Source organism: Microcaecilia unicolor, chromosome 3 (assembly GCF_901765095.1).
Source record: "Microcaecilia unicolor chromosome 3, aMicUni1.1, whole genome shotgun sequence".
Classification (NCBI taxonomy): Eukaryota; Metazoa; Chordata; class Amphibia; order Gymnophiona; family Siphonopidae; genus Microcaecilia; species Microcaecilia unicolor.
This window is the reverse complement of record NC_044033.1, coordinates 12,800,414-12,821,838: the sequence shown is the minus strand read 5'-3', so window position 1 is coordinate 12,821,838 and position 21,425 is coordinate 12,800,414. Positions and strand designations below refer to the sequence as shown.

Genomic DNA, 21,425 nt, shown 5'->3' with positions numbered 1-21,425 from the left:
TCCCGTCCCAAAAGGTGTACTAATCCCCAGCCCTGGCTGACCCCTTGCATCCGATACCTTCGCTCCTGCGCCCGATCTGCTGAGCGCCTCTGGAGGAAATCCCACACCCATACCGATTTCATTCATTACAAATTCATGCTATCCTCCTTGCAGTCCTCCCTATTCCTTGCCAAACAGGACTATTACACCAAATTGACTAATTCCCTCAGCTCCAACCCTCGTCGTCTCTTCGCCACCCTTAACTCCCTCCTCAAAGTGCCCTCCACTCCCAAATCCAAAGGTCACAACCCCGTCCTCATCCTCCTTTACCTATCCGCCGCTTTTGACACTGTCAATCATAATTTACTTCTTGCCGCACTGTCCTCATTTGGGTTCCAGGGCTCTGTCCTCTCCTAGTTCTCCTCTTATCTCTCCCACCGTACCTTCAGAGTACACTTTCATGGATCTTCCTCCACCCCCATCCCTCTCTCTGTTGGAGTTCCTCAGGGATCTGTCCTTGGACCCCTTCTTTTTTCAATCTACACCTCTTCCCTGGGCTCCCTAATCTCCTCTCATGGTTTCCAATATCATCTTTATGCTGATGACACCCAGCTCTATCTCTCCACACCAGACATCACTGCGGAAAACCAGGCCAAAGTATCGGCCTGCTTATCCGACACTGCTGCCTGGATGTCCAACCGCCACTTGAAACTGAACATGGCCAAGACCGAGCTTATTGTCTTCCCTCCCAAACCCACTTCTCCTCTCCCTCCACTCTCTATCTCAGTTGATAACACCCTCATCGTCCCCGTCTCATCTGCCCGCAACCTCGGAGTCATCTTCGACTCCTCCCTCTCCTTCTCTGTGCATATCCAGCAGATAGCCAAGACCTGTCGCTTCTTCCTCTATAACATTAGCAAAATTCGCCCTTTCCTCTTTGAGTACACCACCCGAACTCTCATCCACTCTCTCATTACCTCTCGCCTTGACTACTGCAACCTACTCCTCACTGGCCTCCCACTTTGCCATCTATCCACCCTTCAGTCCGTTCAGAACTCTGCCGCACGCCTTATCTTCCGCCTGGACCGATATACTCATATCACCCCTCTCCTCAAGTCACTTCACTGGCTTCCGATCAGGTACTGCATACAGTTCAAGCTTCTCCTATTAACCTACAAATGCACTCAATCTGCAGCCCCTAGTTACCTCTCTACTCTCATCTCCCCTTATGTTCCTACCCGTAACCTCCGCTCTCAAGACAAATCCCTCCTTTCAGTACTCTTCTCCACCACCGCCAACTCCAAGCTCCGCCCGTTCTGCCTCGCCTCTCCCCATGCCTCGAATAAACTCCCTGAGCCCATACGCCAGGCCCCCTCCCTACCCATCTTCAAAGCCTTGCTCAAAGCCAACCTCTTCAATGTCGCCTTCGGCACCTAACCACCATACCTCTATTCAGGAAATCTAGACTGCTCCAACTTGACATTTTGCCCATTAGATTGTAAGCTCTTTTGAGCAGGGACTGCCCTTTTTGTTAAAATGTACAGCGCTGCGTAACCCTAGTAGCGCTCTAGAAATGTTAAGTAGTAGTAGTAGTATCTTGGTGACCTCACTCATCTCCTAGATAGAATTTTAGATAATGGAGGAGCCGGCTGACTTGGTACATAAGGGTACCAATGACACAGAAAAACATAGGAGAGAGTTTCTGGAAATAAATTTAGGCTCCAAGATCCTCCAGGGTAGCATTTTTGGAAATGCTCCCCATTCCATGCGCAGGACCCATGAGGCAGGCAAAGTTCCAAAGTGTCAATGTGTGGTTGTGACAATGGCACAAGGATAAGGGATTTAGATTATGAGAAACTGGGCAACATTCTAGGAAAGGGAGAGCCTGTACCAAAAGGCTGGAGACTCCACCTAAACCGGGATGGAACAAGGCTGCTGTCACTAACTTTTAAAAAGGAGGGCATTTAAATTAAAAAAATGTTTTTTGGGGGGGGAGAACGACTGACAGTCGCCCAGGAGCACATGGTTCAGTTTGGAGTATCCTTGAAGGCTACTACTGAAACAGGACATTTAGAGAATCTCAATAGAGAGGTTTTAACAATGGTGAAAGGAGAGCAGGGTAAAGGATGCACATTACCCACGTCAACTTCTAAGCAACTTGTAGATGCAAGGAAAAAACACAAGAGTTAGAGTATATAGCACTAAATGACGAGGTAGATAAGCGAACATAGCTGTAGCACGTATTGTCCGAGGACAGCAGGCTTCATGTTCTCACAAGTGGGTGATGCCAATCTGTGTCGCCCGGTCCAGCTTTTGCCATAGTAAAAAAAAGAGAGCTTTCTGGAGCGCGAGGCACGCTCCACCACGCATGTGCCTTCCTGCCCTCGTGCAAATGTGGTCTCCTCAATTTAATACCACAGCAAAAAATAAAGTAAAAATAATGAAGGCGCCAACTCCATGAGGAGGTGGGAGGGATTATGAGAATATGAAGCCTGCTGTCCTCAGAGAATACCTGCTACAGGTAAGTAACGTTGCTTTCTCCGAGAACAAGCAGGCTTCTATCTTCTCACAAATGGGGAATCCCTAGCATCCAGGCTTACCCAAAAACAACATTGGTCAATTGGGCCTCGCAACGGCGAGAAAGTAACACAGATTAAACTGATACTATGTACAATCTGAATGAAGGTGCAGCCTGGAACAGAATACAATGGGCTTAGGAGGGTGGAGTGGAATTCTAGATCCCAAACACCTTCTGCAACACTGACTGCCCGAACCGACTGTCACGTCGGGTATCCTGCTCAAGGCAGTAGTGTGATGTGAATGTGTGGACTGAAGACCACATCGCAGCATTGCAAATTTTCTCAATGGAGGCTGACCTCAAATGGGCTACTGATGCAGCCATGGCTCTGACATTATGAGCCGAGACATGACTCTCCAAGGCCAGCCAAGCCTGGGCATGTGAAAGAAATGCAATCTGCCAGCCAAATTGAAATTGTGCATTTCCTGATCAAGAGAAACAAAAAGCTGGGCAGACTGTCTTTGGGGACGTGTCCTCGCCGTGTAATAGGCCAATGCTCTCTTGCAATCCAAGGTGTGCAAGCTGCTTTCGTTAGTATGGGCATGAGGACGGGGAAAGAATGGAACTCTGACACCAAATTCGGTAGGACCTTAGGGTGCATGCGGAGTGCTACTCTGTTGTGATTAAACTTAGTATAAGGTGCATTCACCACTAAGGCCTGAAGCTCACTGACCCTACGAGCTGAAGTAACAGCCACCAGGAAAATGACCTTCCAGGACAAGAACTTCAGATGGCAGGAATTCAGTGGCTCCAAAGGAGCTTTCATCAGCTGGGTGAGAACGACGTTGAGATCCTATGACACTAGTGGAAGTTTGACAGGGGGCTTTGACAAAAGCAAACCTCTCATGAAGTGAACAACTAAAGGCCGTCCAGAGATAGGCTTACCCTCTACATGTTGAGAAGCACTAACTGCACTAAGATGAATTCTTACGGAGCTGGTCTTGAGACCAGACTCTGCCAAGTGTAGAAGGTATTCAAGCAGGGTCTGTGTAGGGCAACTAAGGGGATCTAGGGCCTTGCTCTCACACTAGATAGCAAACCTCCTCCATTTAAAAGAGTAACACCTCTTAGTTGAATCTTTCCTAGAAGCCAGCAAGACTTGGGAGACACCCTCTGAAAGATCCAAGGAAGAGAAATCTAGGATTTCAACATCCAAGCTGTGAGAGCCAGAGACTGGAGGTTGGGATGTAGAAGTGACCCCTTGTTCTGTGTGATGAGGGTCAGAAAACACTCCACTCTCCAAGGTTCTTCAGAGAATAATTCCAGAAGAAGAGGAGACCATATCTGCGCAGCCAGTACGGCACGATCAGAATCATGGTTCTACGGTCTTAAGCAAGACCGTAGAACCATGATTCTGATCTAGTGGCAATGACTTTGTGGCAAAGTCATCTAGTGGCAATGACTTTGTTGAAACTCAAGCAAGTCATTGCCACTAGATGTATTGGAGAATATGCATACAGAAGACCTGCACCCCCAATCGAGGAAGAAGGCATTTGACGCTCGACTGACATAGGCCGGAAGCCTGGAACAGAACTCAGTGGCAAAAAAATCCACTGAGGGGGTGCCCCATGCTCGGAAGATCTTGTGGGTCACACCCATATAGAATGACCACTCGTGCAGTTGCATTACCCTGCTCAGTCTGTCGGCCAGCGTATTGTTTGCACCCATCAGATAAGTGGTTCAAATGGCCTCCTGACACAGAGGGTGTGATCCGGTGCTCCCCTGATTGTTAGTGTAATACATTGCAACCTGATTGTTTGGAAGAGAACTATTTGATGAGATAGTCGATCTCTGAAAGTCTCAGCCATTTCTTTTACAAAAGATAGAAATGAAAGGCTCTCTGGCAGAGACCATCTACTTTCAGGTGGAGGGAAGGGTTCAGAGGGGATCCCATAAGACTCATCCGAGAAGTATCTGGGATCCTCCTCTGAATCGCATGAGCACTCCTCCATGGTGTTGGACAGTATCTCCCTTTGGGATTGCCAAGACCGAACCTGCCTCAATGCAGAGGAACCATGCCCTTGAGAGCGGCATCGAGAAGTCAGTTTCTGTCTTGACACCAGTGAACCTTCCTCCATTGACGTTGAGGGGGCACCTGCTTGGGTGTCAGTTGACACCCAAGCCACAAGCGGCGCCAGCATCCGCACTGCAGGTTGAGGGCCAGCCATGGCCGTAATGGGAGGTATGGCAGGCACAAGCACCCCCAATACCAATGCACATCGCTGCATGAGGTCATCCAGCAGCTCTGGAAGCAAAGCCCGGATGTGGTCATTGATGGTCAACACCAGGAAAAGCTGGGGTGCCAGTTAAGGCACAGGTTGCAGAACCACTGGGGTCGATACAGAATCAGGATCTCGGCTGCACCTCCTGCATGGAGGGACAGCGATCCGGGGCTGACACTTTTCAGGTGCCAAATCCTTTGAAGACCCAGAGCTCCCGGCACCATGTGTCGTGGGTGACTGATGACGATACTTCTTGTCCTTTGCCCGAAGCATGTCACCAAGGCTCCATGGTGCTGACAAGGATCACGTCAAATCCTCACGTCGCCTTGGGGTCGGGTCCAACAATGAACAGTCCTGGGGGGCCTGCAAAGCAGGAGGCCTCAAGACCTCACAGCTCCCAGTGTCTAAGGTTCTAGAAGCAGCCATCTCAAAAAAACCGTCTGAGTGAGGAGAGGACAAAAAAAAACGAACCTTCTCCTCACACAGAAAAAAAGAGAACTGAGAAGACTGCGTTCATGCGATGGGCAGGAAAGTGTATTGGCGTCACCCACTTGTGAGAAGTGCTTGTCCTCAGAGAATAATAGGTATCTCAGAGATTTGGTGGAAGGAGGACAATCAATGCAACACTGTGTTAACAGGGTACATATTATACTGTAATGATAGAGGGGATTAAATTGGAGGAGAGGGTGCACTGTGAAGCTGGGTCGCCCATCCAGGACCCAGCCAGGCTTGACCCTGCTTAGCTGCCTCTTCCTCCACACGACTGTTGCCTTCACGCCACAGCAATCTGGATCCTCTGAGCCTTGGCTCCAGGCCCTGCGAACTCCCAGGACTTCCTCCTCCCTCCGTTCCTTTCACAGAGGCACATTCAAAGCCCAATGTTTATAAGTAAGAGCTTTTATTTTCTTGCTTCAAATCAACAAAACACCCTTCACTCCAGGTTGTTTAGGCTAGCAGCCCAGAGCACAATTCAGGCTCAACACAGTCATTTTCAGGCTCAAAAACAGTCCATATAACTTCAAACTCAGGTTCAAAAACAGTCCATATAACTTCACTTTAGCTCAGATTACTTCACTTAGGGAACAGTACATTATCAGAGGGAAAAACCCAATAGCTTGGTAGGTTGCAGCCCAGACCTTTTTTAGTATGAAACAGTTTACACAGTCTTTCTTGTACCTTCTTACAGCACGGTTACACAGCTTTATTCCCACCTGGTTCAGGCTGGGGTTTCAATTCTGCCCAGCTCTCTTTCTCACCCACAGGCTGCACCTGTTTCCTCTTTAGTAGAGATTCCCCCCAGTGCCTTAGCCTCTCTCCTCCGGTCTTCCACCAATCTCTCCAAGGTACAGCTAGCCACCCTCTTACAGCAGCTTTTTGGGTTTGAGCCAGGGCTCCAATCTCCATCTGTTCCTCCCCTAGCCCTTCAGTAATCTCCATTTTATCCTCCTTTCCAACTTCCCCCGCCCCCAATCTCTCCAGCTGGCCCTCATCACCTTCCTCAGAGACCATTTCCCAATCTTCTATCTCCTCCCCTAACTCTTGCACAGCCAGATGGGGAAGAGAAGGATTCTGGGACTGGTAGTTCCTCCCCTTCTTCCTTAACCCAGCCAACCTCTCTGCCTCCGGTAGCCCAGCTTTCTCGATGTGGGTTTGTGCACATGAAATCTGCCCTGTTGGGATTCCCCGGCTCCCTGTACCCCCTTTCTTCGTGCCTTCCCGGATCCCCTTTCACCTACAAAATAAACATTCTACATGAAATAGCAGCATGGAACCATTATGGATAGAAATTCCATTTGGGAAGGAGTATTCTTGTAGGGCTGTATTACTGTTTGCCAGGACAGAATGAACAGACAGATGAAGAAATGTTTACTGAAATTGGGAAAGGTGGCGCTAGCATGCAATAGGTGATATATTCTATAAGTAGTGCCTAAAAATCAGCGCCGAAAATTTAACATGCTTAGCATCAAACATATAAACGGCGAGTGACCGTACTCACTCGCAAATGCGCAGTAGAGGCTTCCCTCTCTGTCCCGCCCCTGCGTCAATATGTGATGACGGGGGGCGGGACAGAGAGGGAAACTGCGCGAAGGGGAGGGAACCGCCAAGGTCACCACCGCTCCCCCCCCCGAGGTTGCCGCTACTGGTGCCCCCCCCCCCACCGGAGTCGCCGCTGCCGCCACCCCTCTAACCGGCCTGTCTCTTCGCTATTCAACTTACATCTCCGCAGCAGGCAGATCAGCTGAGCTGCCGTTGGCCTTCCTTCCCTGTCTCTGTCCCACCCTCACCGACGTTACATCACACGAGGGCGGGACACAGGCAGAGAAGAAAGGCCGACGGAAGCTCAGCTGATCTGCCTGCTGCGGAGATGTAAGCTGAATAGCAAAGAGACGGGCCGGGTGGAGGGGTGGTGGCAGCGGCGACTCGGGAAGGGGGGGTACTGGCAGCGGCAAACTCGGAGGGGAGGGGGCAGTGGCGACGCACTAGCCCGTTTTAACGGGCTCAACGGCTAGTGATTATATAAAGAGTATATGTCCCTTATAAAATCACAATCAGGCATAAACTGCGTCTAACTGCCATGAGCAGGCATCTACAGTTAGGTACAGTTTGGCCATATTCTATATCAACCTGCATAACATTTGGGAACACCCCCAGAAATGCCCCTATCCATAACCCCCCCCCCCCCAATATGTATATATTAGGATTTATGTGCACATTGTTATAGAATATGGTATGTGTGTAACTCCTAGTTGCCAATTAGTGATGATAATTGGTTGCTATCATCAATTATCAGCGCTGTTTGGCTCATTACTCGATTAAGTTACATGTATTAAATTTGATGCATTGAATTTAGCCCTAAGTGTGCAGCCATGTACTAAACGTTACTGTGCTCTGATTCATATGGTAAACTGGTTACTTTACTCTCTTTTCTATGATACAGAGACATTTTAAATACGTGATCTGTGAAAAGCATTAAACTAAACATCATATTGATAATATGTCTCTGAAACCAATAATTATTCTTTAAAAATTTGCTGAAGAAAAACTTGAAGTTTACCTTTTTAGTGGCTCCAAGTTCTGCAACAAAATTATGTAGTACACGTGCAATATTATTTTCAATTTCTGCCTGAAGACACGGAAAGTTTAACTTCTGAAACCTAAAAAATATGGAAATTAAATGGTCATTAATATTTTATTACATTTCTACCCCGTGCTTTCCCACTCATGGCAGGCTCAATGCAGCTTACATATTGTATACAGGTACTTATTTGTACCTGGGGCAATGGAGGGTTAAGTGACTTGCCCAGAGTCACGAGGAGCTGCCTGTGCCTGAAGTGGGAATTGAATTCAGTTCCTCAGTTCCCCAGGACCAAAGTCCACCACCCTAACCACTAGGCCACTCCTGGTGATAACAGTATTTTATCATATACAGTATCATAGGAACATTTTTTTATTTGCACTAACACCAGACATTAGTAAACATGTGGATAAAAATTCAATAAATCTAAATACTATAACCATAAAAAACACCTGTAGCAGGTGTTTTCCAAGGACAACAGGACATGTATTCTTGCATATGGATGACATCATCTGACACAGCCCTGTTGTGGATGCTACCAAGCGTTCTGTATTTTACAGAAGCCTTTTGCAGCATTGTATCAATATCAAAGCTAAAGGAATACAGCTCCTGGGGGATGTGGGAGGGTATGTAAAAATACGTGTCCTGCTGGCCTCGGAGAACATCTGCTACAGGTGAGTCACTTCACTTTCTCCGAGGACAAGAAGGACATTGTTTCTCATATATGAGAATCCCTAGCTACCAGGCTCACCAAAAACAACAAACCAAGAAAAATAAGGATTTGTAACAGCAAGGCCAACCAGAAACCAATCAACCTTAACTTATATATAGTCTTGTTTATTTATTCAAAAAGGCGGTAAATAAATCCAAAATAAATAAATACTAATAAAATTCATACTCACATCCCACAACAATCCCAAAACAAGTTTTGGTTCAAAATGGCTTACATTTAACAGTTGTTAAACTGTTTTAATCTCCTCTGCAAACTGTGTGATCTAACTGTTGTGATCTCATTGTTGTGTTTCTAACTGGTTTATTGATATCTGATTGAGGTGCTTCTAACTGGTTTATTGATATCTGTGAATTTGAAAACTAGATTTTCAGATTTCAAAACTGCCAGGAAGTATTAGAAATATCTTTCTTTTACTAAAAGTGTGCTGAGCTGTTCCCTTCCCCCAACCACCTGGTTTTCAGCAGACATTTTTAACACTTAGGTGTGGGGGGTTCTGTTTCTGTGGAGAGAGCTGAGCAGACTGGAGCTCTTTGCTTCTCTGCTGCCAGGGTTGCCAGCTGGGAAATTTTACCAGCCCCAAACGAGCCGTAAACCCGCCCAAAAACCGCCCGTAGCCAATCCCCGTCTCCCACGTCACCAAACCTCGCCCCCCGCGTCACCAACCCCACCCCCGATTAACCTAACCCCGCCCCCGTGTCACTAACCCAGTCTCCCATATCACTAACCCCGCCTCCCACATCACTAGCACTCTCTACGTCATCCCTGATGTCAACCCCGCCCCTGACGTCAACCCCGCCCCGCCCCAGAAAAGCTTCTATTGCACCAAATTGGACCAATAGAAGCCCCGGAAAAGCTTCTATTGGACCGAATTGGACCAATAGAAGCCCCGGAAAAAACTGCCGAACTCACACAGCGGCGACGGGAAAACCGCCCAAAAAAAACGCATCCTGCGGCCGGCGAAATTTTCCCGCCGCCGCTGGCGAAAACCCGCCCAATTGGGCGGTAAAACCGCCCACCTGGCAACTTTGTCTGCTGCCTGAAGGAAACTCAAGAACTGTGCTGGCTTTCCCTACCCTACAGCTGTGGTTTCTGCACATTTCTGGTGCATTTCTTAATCTTGTCTTCCCCTTGACTTAACCTTGTCTTCCCCTTGTCCCAAACAGCTGTGTAGAATAGTGGCTTAACACAGTCCTGGAGATAGGTTTTACAGCAAACACATTCCACACCTTAAGTTTAAGCCCCTCCCCCCCCAGACTGACACTTCCTAAATAGCTTTTCTGAATACACTACTTATCACAAATTAACTCCACCCTAATTACAACTGTCTCAGTTTGCTGAGGAGTAAAATTAATCTTGCACACGGTTAAACCCCATCATAGCATACCTGTTCAAACCCATTCCAACAAATTAGGATGACTTTTATTCTCTATAATAATTGTGGTGCTTTAGTTTCAAGGCCAATCATCTGGAGCCTTAAGGCTTGTCCTATCTGTCATCAGCTCAATAGTTTAAAACAGGAGCTCAGTAAAGTAAAGCAGGAATTAGATGCACTTAAAGCAACTTCTAAGACTGCACATCATAATGCACAGAATCAAGCCAAATTCACACCACTACCTCAAAGGATAAAACCATCTAAGAATAGATGGTTCACCGTAGGCTCAGGCAGACTTCGTTATGTGACACAGAAGCATCCACCCTCACAAGTGTTGCCCCTACAGAATTCTTTTGCTCCATTACAGCACTGTGATGTTCCTCAAAATAAAACTGAGGTGGAAGAACAAGCAATGGAGGTGAAACAAAAAGATATTGTTGCAGGAATTACCACTATTGTTAGCAGAATCTGTGGTACTTCAGGAGTAAAACACCGCACACCAGAATGAGAGAGAAATCTTCTTTATTTGCCAGCAAACAAAGTAGGACATCAGCGCTAGCTCTCTCCTTCTCTTCAGCTCTCTGTGTCTTGTGTCTCCTGTCTTGGTTCCTTCTCGTCTAACGTAAGCTGCTTCTGTTCTCATTTATATAGGGTCCTAAACCCCACTAGCCCCCCTTTCTCACCAGATGGTAAAGAATAGATTGATTACCCTGTCTTGAACTAATTATCTCTACATATTTACTCAAAAATATCAGTTACATACAGTTACATAGGTTTGAGATATTTCCTAAACTGACCTATGACCTGGGGCCTCTCAAACTAGACAATGTGGCACCTATCTCCTGCATTTTATTATTATTAAATTCTCAGATTCCCAGCTAACTTCATAACTTGAAATACTAACTGGACTCTGGCATTCATTAAGGGGCCAATCTTGCTTAATGGCACACAGACATGGTTTGTTATTACTTTCAGGAGACCAGTTCTACACTTAGCTATAATCCATCAAGGAGAAGAATTGACTTTTCCTGACCTCTTTCACCTATTAGCTTCATACACAGAACTAGCTAGGACTGTGGATAATTCAAACCAGATGATGACCTCTTAAACTGCAGACAAATCTCACTTGAAAGTCAGACACTGGATTGAAAAGATAGTCTACATAGAAATAGAACTTATTAATTAAACAGAATAAAACATATTTTAAAATAAGCCGAAATCAGAATTCCTTATAAGACAAAATCTAAATTATCTAGAATTATTTAAATCTAAACTATCTCCTTCTAAACAGCATTAGCCTTAACAATCCATCACTCAAAAAGGGACAAAGAAAGTTTCATTTCTCTCTGACCTTTCTAACCTCTAGTCTAGCAAAAGCTAGACATTTGAGTAATTAAACCCAGATGGCATTCCATCACTTGCAGGACTGAACCAAACTTAAACAGAATTAACAAATTAATATGATTTCTCTGTCCAAACTGCCTCAATATGAAGGTACCCAAAGACAAAAAACAACCCAAATCACAAATGTTGAAACACATATCAGAAAATGTAGATGGAAAGCGATGACCACAAATGCTTGCAGTCTAAGCAATAAAGTTCATGACCTTCAAGCCCTGATGTTGGAGGCAGACTTAGACATTGTTGCAATCACGGAGACGTGGCTAAAAGGTTCCCATGAATGGGATGCAAACATACCGGGCTATAATCTATTTAGGAAGGTTAGAGAGGGTCGAAAAGGTGGAGGAGTAGCTCTGTATGTGAGAAATGACATTCAGGCAACTGAAATGTCAGGGACCTGGGGAAAGGAAGAAGCGATATGGATCACCTTAAAAAGAGATGATAGAACCTCTGTCCACGTGGGTGTTGTCTACAGACCTCCAACACATTTGGAGGATCTAAAGATCTGGTCACAGATATCCATAAGTTGGGAAAGAAGAGAGAGGTGCTGTTGCTGGGAGATTTCAATCTGCCAGATGTAGATTGGAAAGTTCCCTCTGTGGAATCGGAAAGAAGTAGAGAGATCGTGGATGCTTTTCAAAGTGCTCTGCTCAGACAAATGGTGACAGAACCCACAAGGGAGGGAGCAACGCTGGATCTGGTGCTCACAAATGGGGATAGTGTGTCAAATGTCCGCGTGGGTGCCCACCTGGGCGGCAGTGACCATCAAACGGTTTGGTTTGATATGACGGCTAAAGTGGAAGGCGGCCACTCAAAAATCAAAGTCCTGGATTTCAAGCATGCTGACTTTAGTAAAATGGGGGAATACCTGAGCAAGGAGCTGATGGGATGGGAGGATGAACAAGAAATGGAAGGACAGTGGTCCAAGCAGAAAAAAGCTATAAATAGGGCCACAAACCTTTATGTAAAGAGAGTAAATAAAAGCAAGAGAAAAAGGAAATCGATATGGTTCTCCAAACAAGTGGCTGAGAAAATAAAGGCTAAAGAGTTGGCATTCTTGAAATACAGAAAGACTCAAGAAGAGGAACACAGGGAGGAATACCGGATGAAACTGAAAGAAGCCAAGAGAGAGATACGTCTGGCGAAAGCGCAAGCGGAAGAACAAATGGCTAGAAATGTAAGGAGGGGTGACAAAAATTTCTTCAGGTATATTAGTGAAAGGAGGAAGACTAAAAAGGGAATTGTGAGACTGAAAGATGCTGAGAACCACTATATAGATAATGATGAAGAAAAAGCAAATTTGCTAAATAGATACTTTTGTTCTGTTTTCACAGAAGAAAATCCTGGAGCAGGACCGCAATTGACTGGCAAAAGTACATGTGAGATTGAAGTGGATAGAGCACCGTTCACGGAAAAGAGTGTGTATGAACAGATTGAAAAGCTAAAGGTGGATAAAGCCATGGGACCGGATGGGATCCACCCCAGGATATTGAGGGAGCTCTTAGAGGTTCTGGTGGCTCCTCTTAAAGATTTGTTTAACATATCCTTGCAGAGAGGAAAGATGCCGAGGGATTGAAGAACGGCGGAGGTGGTCCCTCTTCACAAGAGTGGCGATAGGGAAGAAGCTGGAAACTACAGGCCGGTAAGCCTCACTTCGGTTATTGGAAAAGTAATGGAAGCGATGCGGAAGGAAAGGATAGTGAATTTCCTGGAAGCCAATAAGTTGCAAGATCCGAGACAACATGGTTTCACCAAAGGGAAATCGTGCCAAACGAATCTCATTGAATTCTTTGATTGGGTGACAGGAGAATTGAATCATGGATGTGCTATAGACATAATCTACCTAGATTTCAGCAAAGGTTTTGACACGGGGGGGGAGAGGAATGCAGCAGCTCACTGTAACACAAAATCGTCTCAACTCCTGAAGAATCCAATTGAAAAAACTTGAACACGAAGTCCTCCTGAACAGGAACTGAAGACTAAACTTGAACCTGAAATGCAACCAGAATATAAACAGTACAGATATCTGGGAGGGGCCATAGATTGATCAGCTATGATTAATGGAAAGAAAATTATCAGGTACATAATTTTACCTTGCATATCATCATGCTGATCAATCCATAGACTGGTGGGATGTACCGAAGCAGTACTCACCCAGGGCGGGACACAGAAATCCCTGACTGCAACTGAAGCTCCAAACCGGGCCTCCGCCCGAGCAGCCACAGTCAAGCGGTAATGTCTGGAGAAGGTATGAGCCGATGCCCAAGTTACATAGTAACATAGTAACATAGTAGATGACGGCAGAAAAAGACCTGCACGGTCTATCTAGTCTGCCCACGATAAACTCATATGTGTATACCTTACCTTGATTTGTACCTGTCTTTTTCAGGGCACAGACCGTATAAGTCTGTCCAGCAGTATTTCCCGCCTCCCAACCACCAGTCCCGCCTCCCATCACCGGCTCCGGCACAGACCCCGTATAAGTCTGCCCTCTCCCATTCTAGCCTCTCAACCACCAACCCCTCTTCCCCCCGCCACCCAATTTCAGCTAAGCTTCTGTGGATCCATTCCTTCGGCACAGGATTCCTTTATGCCTGTCCCACGCATGTTTGAATTCCGTTACCGTTTTCATCTCCACCACCTCCCTCGGGAGGGCATTCCAAGCGTTCACCACCCTCTCCGTGAAGAAATACTTCCTAACATCTTTCCTGAGTCTGCCCCCCTTCAATCTCATTTCATGTCCTCTAGTTCTACCGCCTTCCCATCTCCGGAAAAGATTTGTTTGCGGATTAATACCTTTCAAATATTTGAACGTCTGTATCATATCACCCCTGTTCCTCCTTTCCTCCAGAGTATACATGTTCAGGTCAGCAAGTCTCTCTTCATACGTCTTGGAACGCAACTCCCATACCATCCTCGTAGCTTTTCTTTGCACCGCTTCCATTTTTTTAACATCCTTCGCAAGGTACGGCCTTGAAAACTGAACACAATACTCCAGGTGGGGCCTCACCAACGTCTTATACAGGGGCATTAAAACCTCCTTTCTTCTGCTGGTCACACCTCTCTCTATACAGCCTAGCAACCTTCTCGCTACGGCCACCGCCTTGTCACACTGTTTCATCGCCTTCAGGTCCTCAGATACTATCACCCCAAGATCCCTCTCCCCGTCCGTGTCTATCAGGCTCTCCCCACCTAACACATACGCCTCCCTTGGATTTCTACTCCCTAAGTGCATCACTTTGCATTTCTTCGCATTGAATTTTAATTGCCAAACGTTAGACCATTTTTCCAGCTTCTTCAGATCTTTTTTCATGTTTTCCACTCCCTCCGGGGTGTCCACTCTGTTGCAAATCTTGGTGTCATCCGCAAAAAGGCAAACTTTACCTTGTAACCCTTCGGCAATGTCACTCACAAATATATTGAACAGAATGGGCCCCAGCACCGATCCCTGAGGCACTCCACTACTCACCTTTCCCTCCTCCGAGCGAACTCCATTCACTACCACCCTCTGGCGTCTGCCCGTCAACCAGTTCCTAATTCAGTTCACCACTTCGGGTCCTATCTTCAGCCCTTCTAGTTTATTCAAGAGCCTCCTGTGGGGAACCGTGTCAAAAGCCTTGCTGAAATCTAAGTAGATGACGTCCATAGCACGTCCTTGATTTAATTCTACTGTCACTCAGTCAAAGAATTCAATGAGATTCGTTTGGCACGATTTCCCTTTGGTGAAACCATGTTGTCGCCCTACAAATCTCTTCCAAGGAGATGGACTCGGACTCTGCCATCGAGGCCGCCTGTGCTCTAGTGGAGTGAGCCTTCAGCTGGATAGGCGGCACCTTCCCTGCGGCCACATAAGCCGCTGCAATGGGTTCCTTGACCCATCGTGCCACTGTAGGCTTGGCAGCCTGCAGACCCTTACGAGGACCTGCGAACAGCACAAACAGATGATCCGACTTCCGGAATCATTGGTCACTTCCAAGTATCTGATGATGACTCGCCTCACATTTAAATATTTGAGAGCAGAGTACTCCTCTGGGTAGTCCTCCCTACGAAAGGAGGGTAGACAGAGCTGCTGATTCACATGGAAGCGAGGACCAATCTTGGGCAGGAAGGAAGGCACTCTGCAAATAGACACTCCTGCCCTGTGTGTGACCACCACCTGCTGAGATAGAGAACATACTGAGGAGTATCCGGCAGCACATTACCACATATAGGGAGGCAAAATGATTGCTCTCTATCTCCACCTGCTGGTAGATGGACACAACCCACCAGTCTATGGATTGATCAGCATGATGATATGGAATAGCGGTTTGTGGGACGGTCAGGGGCCACTCAGCTAGGTGGGTGGAGAGCCCCAGTATCTGTCATATTTTGGTGCCTTCTCTCCCCCCCCCCCCCCCCCCCACACCTTGGCCCATCTCCAACCAGTGCATATATCTGCTTTCCATATTTCTGTGTTCTCCTTTATCTACCCACCTTCTTATGCTACTGTCTGGCACATTGGTATCTTAGGCACACAGTGCACCATACAACCTTGGCTCCAGCAGTGTTGCATGTAGAGGCACACACCTTTGGATTGCATGACAATGCCATTCCTCATCATCTGTGGGCAGGAAGAGCACATGGAGCAGTATGTACAGAAATGCTGCAACACAGTGGCAGGTTAGGTAGTACAACAGCCACATGGCCTACACTTTCCCTAAACAAGTGATGACATTGAATCTGAGGGCGAACAGGGGACTAGTGGCCAGACCCAGCAGCAGAGATGGTGCATTTCCCGACAGCGACCCCCTTCCTGTTGGGATCAAACGAAACAAACATTTGGGAGGACTGTCTGAAGGGGCTTGTCTGCTCCACATAGAAGGCCAATGCTTTCTTGCAGTCCAATGTATGCAACTGACATTCAACAGGGCGGGTATGAGGACGGGGAAAGAATGTTGGCAAGACAATTGACTGGTTCAGATGGAACTCCAACACCACCTTCGAAAGAAACTTAGGGTGAGTGCAGAGGACTACTCTGTTATGATGAAACTTGAGGTAAGGAACATCGACTACCAAGGCTTGAAGATCACTGACCCTACGAGCTGAAGTAACAGCCACCAAGAAAATGACCTTCCAGGTCAAATACTTCAGATGGCAGGAATTCAGTGGCTCAAAAGGAGGCTTCATCAGAGGGGTGAGAATGACATTGAGATCCCATGACACTGGTGGAGGTTTAACAAGGGGCTTTGACAAAAGCAAACCTCACATGAATCGAACAACTAAAGGCTGTCCAGAGATAGGCTTACCATCTACACGGTGATAAAAAGCACTAATTGCACTAAGATGGACCCTTACGGAGTTGGTCTTGAGACCAGACTCTGCCAAGTGTAGAAGGTATTCAAGCAGGCAGGGCCGTGCCTAGGGTCTCTGGTGCCCCCCATGCAGACTATCAGTTGGCGCCCCCCCCCCCCCCCCCCCCCCCCCCCCGGTGTGGCACAAGATGCAAAGGAAATAGGAGCTGAAAGATGGAGTGCATCTTTGTGGGATTGCTGCACAAATAGAGGGTTTACAACCACTTAGTTTTTCGTGCTTTCATGCCCACGAAATTAGTAATTAAATCTTTGATATCTAACTGAGCATAAGTATTATTCTCAATAGCAATCATGGCAAGGCTTACAAGCCTTTCTTGCGAAATACTTGATTGCAAATAATCCTATATAATAATTCTCATCTCCAACAGGATGTGCCTGGGACCGTGCCTCCCTCGGAGGTGGTCTGCTAGGCAGGCGCGCACTGACATCAGTGACATCTGTGACAGCTGATACCAAAGCAAGGGGAGGAGTAGGGAAAAACGCTCCTCGTTTCCTTAGTCCTCCCCCTGTGTTACAGCCCACTGCACCCCTTTCCGCGACCCAGTCGACCCCCCCTTCTCGGCGAAAACCATCCCCCGCCGCCATCCAGTACCTGTGCTGACGGGGGACACCAGAGCAACTTGGACACAAAACCATTGAAGAAGCAACGCCTCAAAGGCCAGCACAGGACTTCTGCTGACTGGGGTTGGGGTCCCCCGTCAGCACAGGTACTGGACGGTGGCGGGGGACGGTTTTCGCCGAGAAGGGGGGTCGACTGGGTCGCGGAAAGGGGGGGTGAAAACGGAGGGACAGCAGAGTCTGGAACAGCAAGAGAGGGAGGGTGGTGGATAGCCTTGCTAGCGCCCATTTCCTTCCCTTTTGAAACGGGCATTTTTTTACTAGTTTTTTTAATGATTTTTAACCGTGAAAATGATTGCTCACCACTTGCCACACTGACAGGAATTGTCAGCAATATCCTTAGAAACAAATTGCTATAAATTGCAAAATAAGATAGCAGATGTAAATTCTCAAAGTGGACATATTCTAAACACTAAAATGAAAATAAAATGATTTTTCTCTACCTTTGTTGTCTGGTGACTTTCTTTTTCTGATCATTGATAAGTCTCTGACTCTAAAGTTTAGCAATTTCATTAAAGCAAAATATATTTTCACATAACACAGACTCTTCCTATCCAAGCAGAATCTTTTATATAAAAATGAACACACAAAAAAAAAAAAACCAATCAGATTTTCACTTACCAGCTCTTCTACACTACATGTCAGCTAAACTTCCTCTTTTGAAACTACTGTTGGAACCACCAGCCAATTAAATGGCTTTTAGCTGTAGCTATCTGGTTACCTGATAATTATGCACACATCATTGCAGTCATGCCCTCCTCTTGGTGTACAAGCTCAGAGAAAAAAAAACTTTGAACCACTTACAGATTTTAACAATTACACTATTTAGTTTTTATTTCTCCTCAGTCTCACTTGAACACCTCCCTCCAAACCTGGCTGTTCTCTTTAATTTGAATGTTGTTCAAGCTCACCCTGAATGAGGAGTTCTTCCCACACCAAAGACATATATAACACTGGTTGTATTCTTTCAAACAACTTCAGCAGAGCCTGCCTGCCTCAGTGAGGACTGCGATCGAAGAGGGGAGGGCAGGGGAGAGAGGAGAATCACAGCTTCAGGTAAAACATTTTTCAAGTGAGGTGACCTCAGGAAAAAGGTGCCGGTAGGCGCACTCCAGAGGTCGGCACCCCCCCTGCGGTGCTTACTCGCTTACCGTGTTGGCACGGCCCTGCAAGCAGGGTCTGTGTAGGACAAGAGCGAGGATCTAGGGCCTTGCTCTCACACCAGACGGCAAACCTCCTCCATTTAAAAGAGTAACACCCCTTTGTGGAATCTTTCCTGGAAGCAAGCAAGACTTGGGAGACACTCTCAGAAAGACCCAAGGAGGCGAATTCTACGTGCTCAACATCCAGGCTGTGAGAGCCAGAGGCTGGGGCGCAGAAGCGCCCCCTCATTCTGAGTGATGAGGGTTGGAAAACACTCCAATCTCCACGGTTCTTCAGAGGACAACTCCAGAAGAAGAGGGAACCAAATCTGACGCAGCCAAAAAGGAGCAATCAGAATCATGGTTCCGCGGTCTTGCCTGAGTTTCAGCAAAGTCTTCCCCACCACAGGTATAGGAGGATATGCATACAGAAGACCTGTTCCCCAATGAAGGAGAAAGGCATCTGATGCTAGTCTGTCGTGGGCCTGAAGTCTGGAACAGAAATGAGGGACCTTGTGATAGATCTTAGTGGCAAAAAGATCCACCGAGGGGGTGCCCCACACTTGGAAGATCTTGCATACCACGCCCGAGTTGAGCGACCACTCGTGAGGTTGCATTATCTTGCTCATCCTGTTGGCCAGACTGTTGTTTACGCCTGCCAGATACGTGGCTTGAAGAAGCATGCAATGCTGGTGTGCCCAAAGCCACATCTGGATGGCTTCCCGACACAGGGGGCGAGATCCAGTGCACTCCTGCTTGTTGATGTTGTACATGGCAACCTGGTTGTCTGTCTGAATTTGAATAATTTAATTGGACAGCCAATCTCTGAAAGCCTTGAGAGCGTTCCAGATTGCTCGTATTTCCAGGAGATTGATCTGAAGACCCCTGGAGGGACCAAGCCCCTTGAGTGTGGAGCCCATCTACATGTGCTCCCCACCCCAGGAGAGATGATTCCGTTGTCAGCACTTTTTGTGGCTGAGGAATTTGGAATGGACGTCCCAAGGTCAAATTGGATCGAATTGTCCACCAATGAAGGGAAATGTGAAAGTCGGTGGATAGCTGGATTGCATCTTCTAGACTCCCCACAGCTTCATACCACTAGGAAGCTAGGGTCCATGGAGCAGATCTCATGTGAAGGCGGGCCATGGGCGTCACATGGACTGTGGAGGCCATATGGCCCAGAAGTCTCAACATCTGCAGAGCCGTGACCTGCTGAGACGCTCTGGCCATGGAAACTAGAGACAGAAGGTAGTCTGTTCTTGCCTCAGGGAGATAGGCGCGAGCCGTCTGTGAATCCAGCACAGCCCCTATGAATTCTAGTTGTTGAACTGGAAGGAGATGGGACTTTGGGTAATTTATAACAAACCTGAGTAGCTCCAGGAGTTGGAGAGTCATCTGCATGGACTGTAGAGCTCCTGCCTCTGAGGTGTTCTTCACCAGCCAATCGTCGAGATAAGGGAACACATGCACTCCCAGTCTGCGTAGCGACACTACAAAATGCCTGAGGCATTTTTTAAAGACCCTGGGCACAGATGCGAGACCAAAGGGTAGCACACAATACTGAAAGTACTGTGTTCCCAGACGGAATCGAAGATACTGCCTGTGAGCTGGAAGAATCGGGATGTGGGTATAAGCATCCTTTAAGTCCAGAGAGCATAGCCAAAGGTTTTCCTGAATCATGGGAAGAAGGGTGCCTAGGGAAAGCAACCTGAACTTTTCTCAGACCAGGTAATTCTTCAGGCCCCTTAGGTCTAGGATGGGATGCATCCCCCCTGTTTTCGTTTGCACAAGAAAGTACCTGGAATAGAATCCCAGCCCTTCTTGACCGCACTGGCACTGAGAAGGGCAGAGAGTTTCTCTGCAAGTACCTACCTGTGCTGGGAGCTGAAGGACTGAGCTCCCGGTGGGCAATTTGGAGGTGTGGAGATCAAATTGGGGGAGTATCCTATCTGGATTATTTGAAGAATCCACCGATCGGAGGTTATGAGAGTCCACCTTTGGTGAAAAAATTTAACCTCCCTCTAACCGGCACAGACACTTTTATAGCGGCTATGCTCAACTGGATCCAGTCAAAAGCTCGCCCCTTGCTTTTGCTGGGGAGCTGCAGGGGCCTGTCAAGGTGCACGCTGTTGACAAGAACGAGCACGCTGGGGTTGAGCCTGAGAAGGCTACCGAGAAGGTGGCTTATACCTACGCTTATTGTAAGCATAGGGAGCAGTCCTCATTCCCCTGAAAAACTGTCTGTCTACCTGTTGAGGTAGATGCTGAAGGCACCCGGTGGGATAGTTTGACGAGTGTGGTTTCCCCACTGGTGGAGCTGTTCTACCACTTGCTCGACTTTCTCATCAAAAATATTATCCCCCCGGCAAGGAACATCCGCAAGCCGCTGCTGGACCCTATTTTCCAGGTCAGAGGCACACTACTACTACTACTTATCATTTTTATAGCGCTACTAGACGTACGCAGCGCTGTACACTTGAACATGAAGAGACAGTCCCTGCTTGACAGAGCTTACAATCTAATTAGGACAGACAGCCATGAGAGTCTGCGCATCACTATACCTTGAGCAGCGGATCTGGATGCCACATCAAGAGTCGTAAGCACCCCTTTGGCAGGAATTTACGAAACGCCTTCAGCTGCCACCTCCTGAAAAGGCCTGGCGTGCTCCGGAGGGAGCTTGTCCACCAAGTCCGCCAGTTGCTTGACATTGTTCCGCACGTGGATGCTCGTGTAGAGCTGCTACGACTGAATCTTGGACACGAGCATGGAGGACTGATAGGCCTTCCTCCCAAAAGAGTCCAGAGTTCTAGATTCTCATCCCGGGGGTGCCGAGGCAAAATCCCTAGAACTCTTGGCTCTCTTGAGAGTGGAATCCACAACCATAGAGTCGTGAGGTAACTGCGACTTCATCAACTCAGGTTCTCCGTGAATCCAATATTGGGACTCAGTTCTT

At 47.3% G+C, this 21,425-nt stretch overlaps 1 protein-coding gene across 1 annotated transcript in view; it reads right to left on the bottom strand.

The window, feature by feature from the left end:
• The window catches only part of DNAH8 (dynein axonemal heavy chain 8), a 1,267,128-nt gene that overhangs the window by 1,011,285 nt on the left and 234,418 nt on the right, over positions 1-21,425 (bottom strand). The window contains 1 exon segment of the mRNA XM_030199255.1: positions 7,835-7,934. Coding sequence (XP_030055115.1) covers positions 7,835-7,934 — 100 coding nt within the window.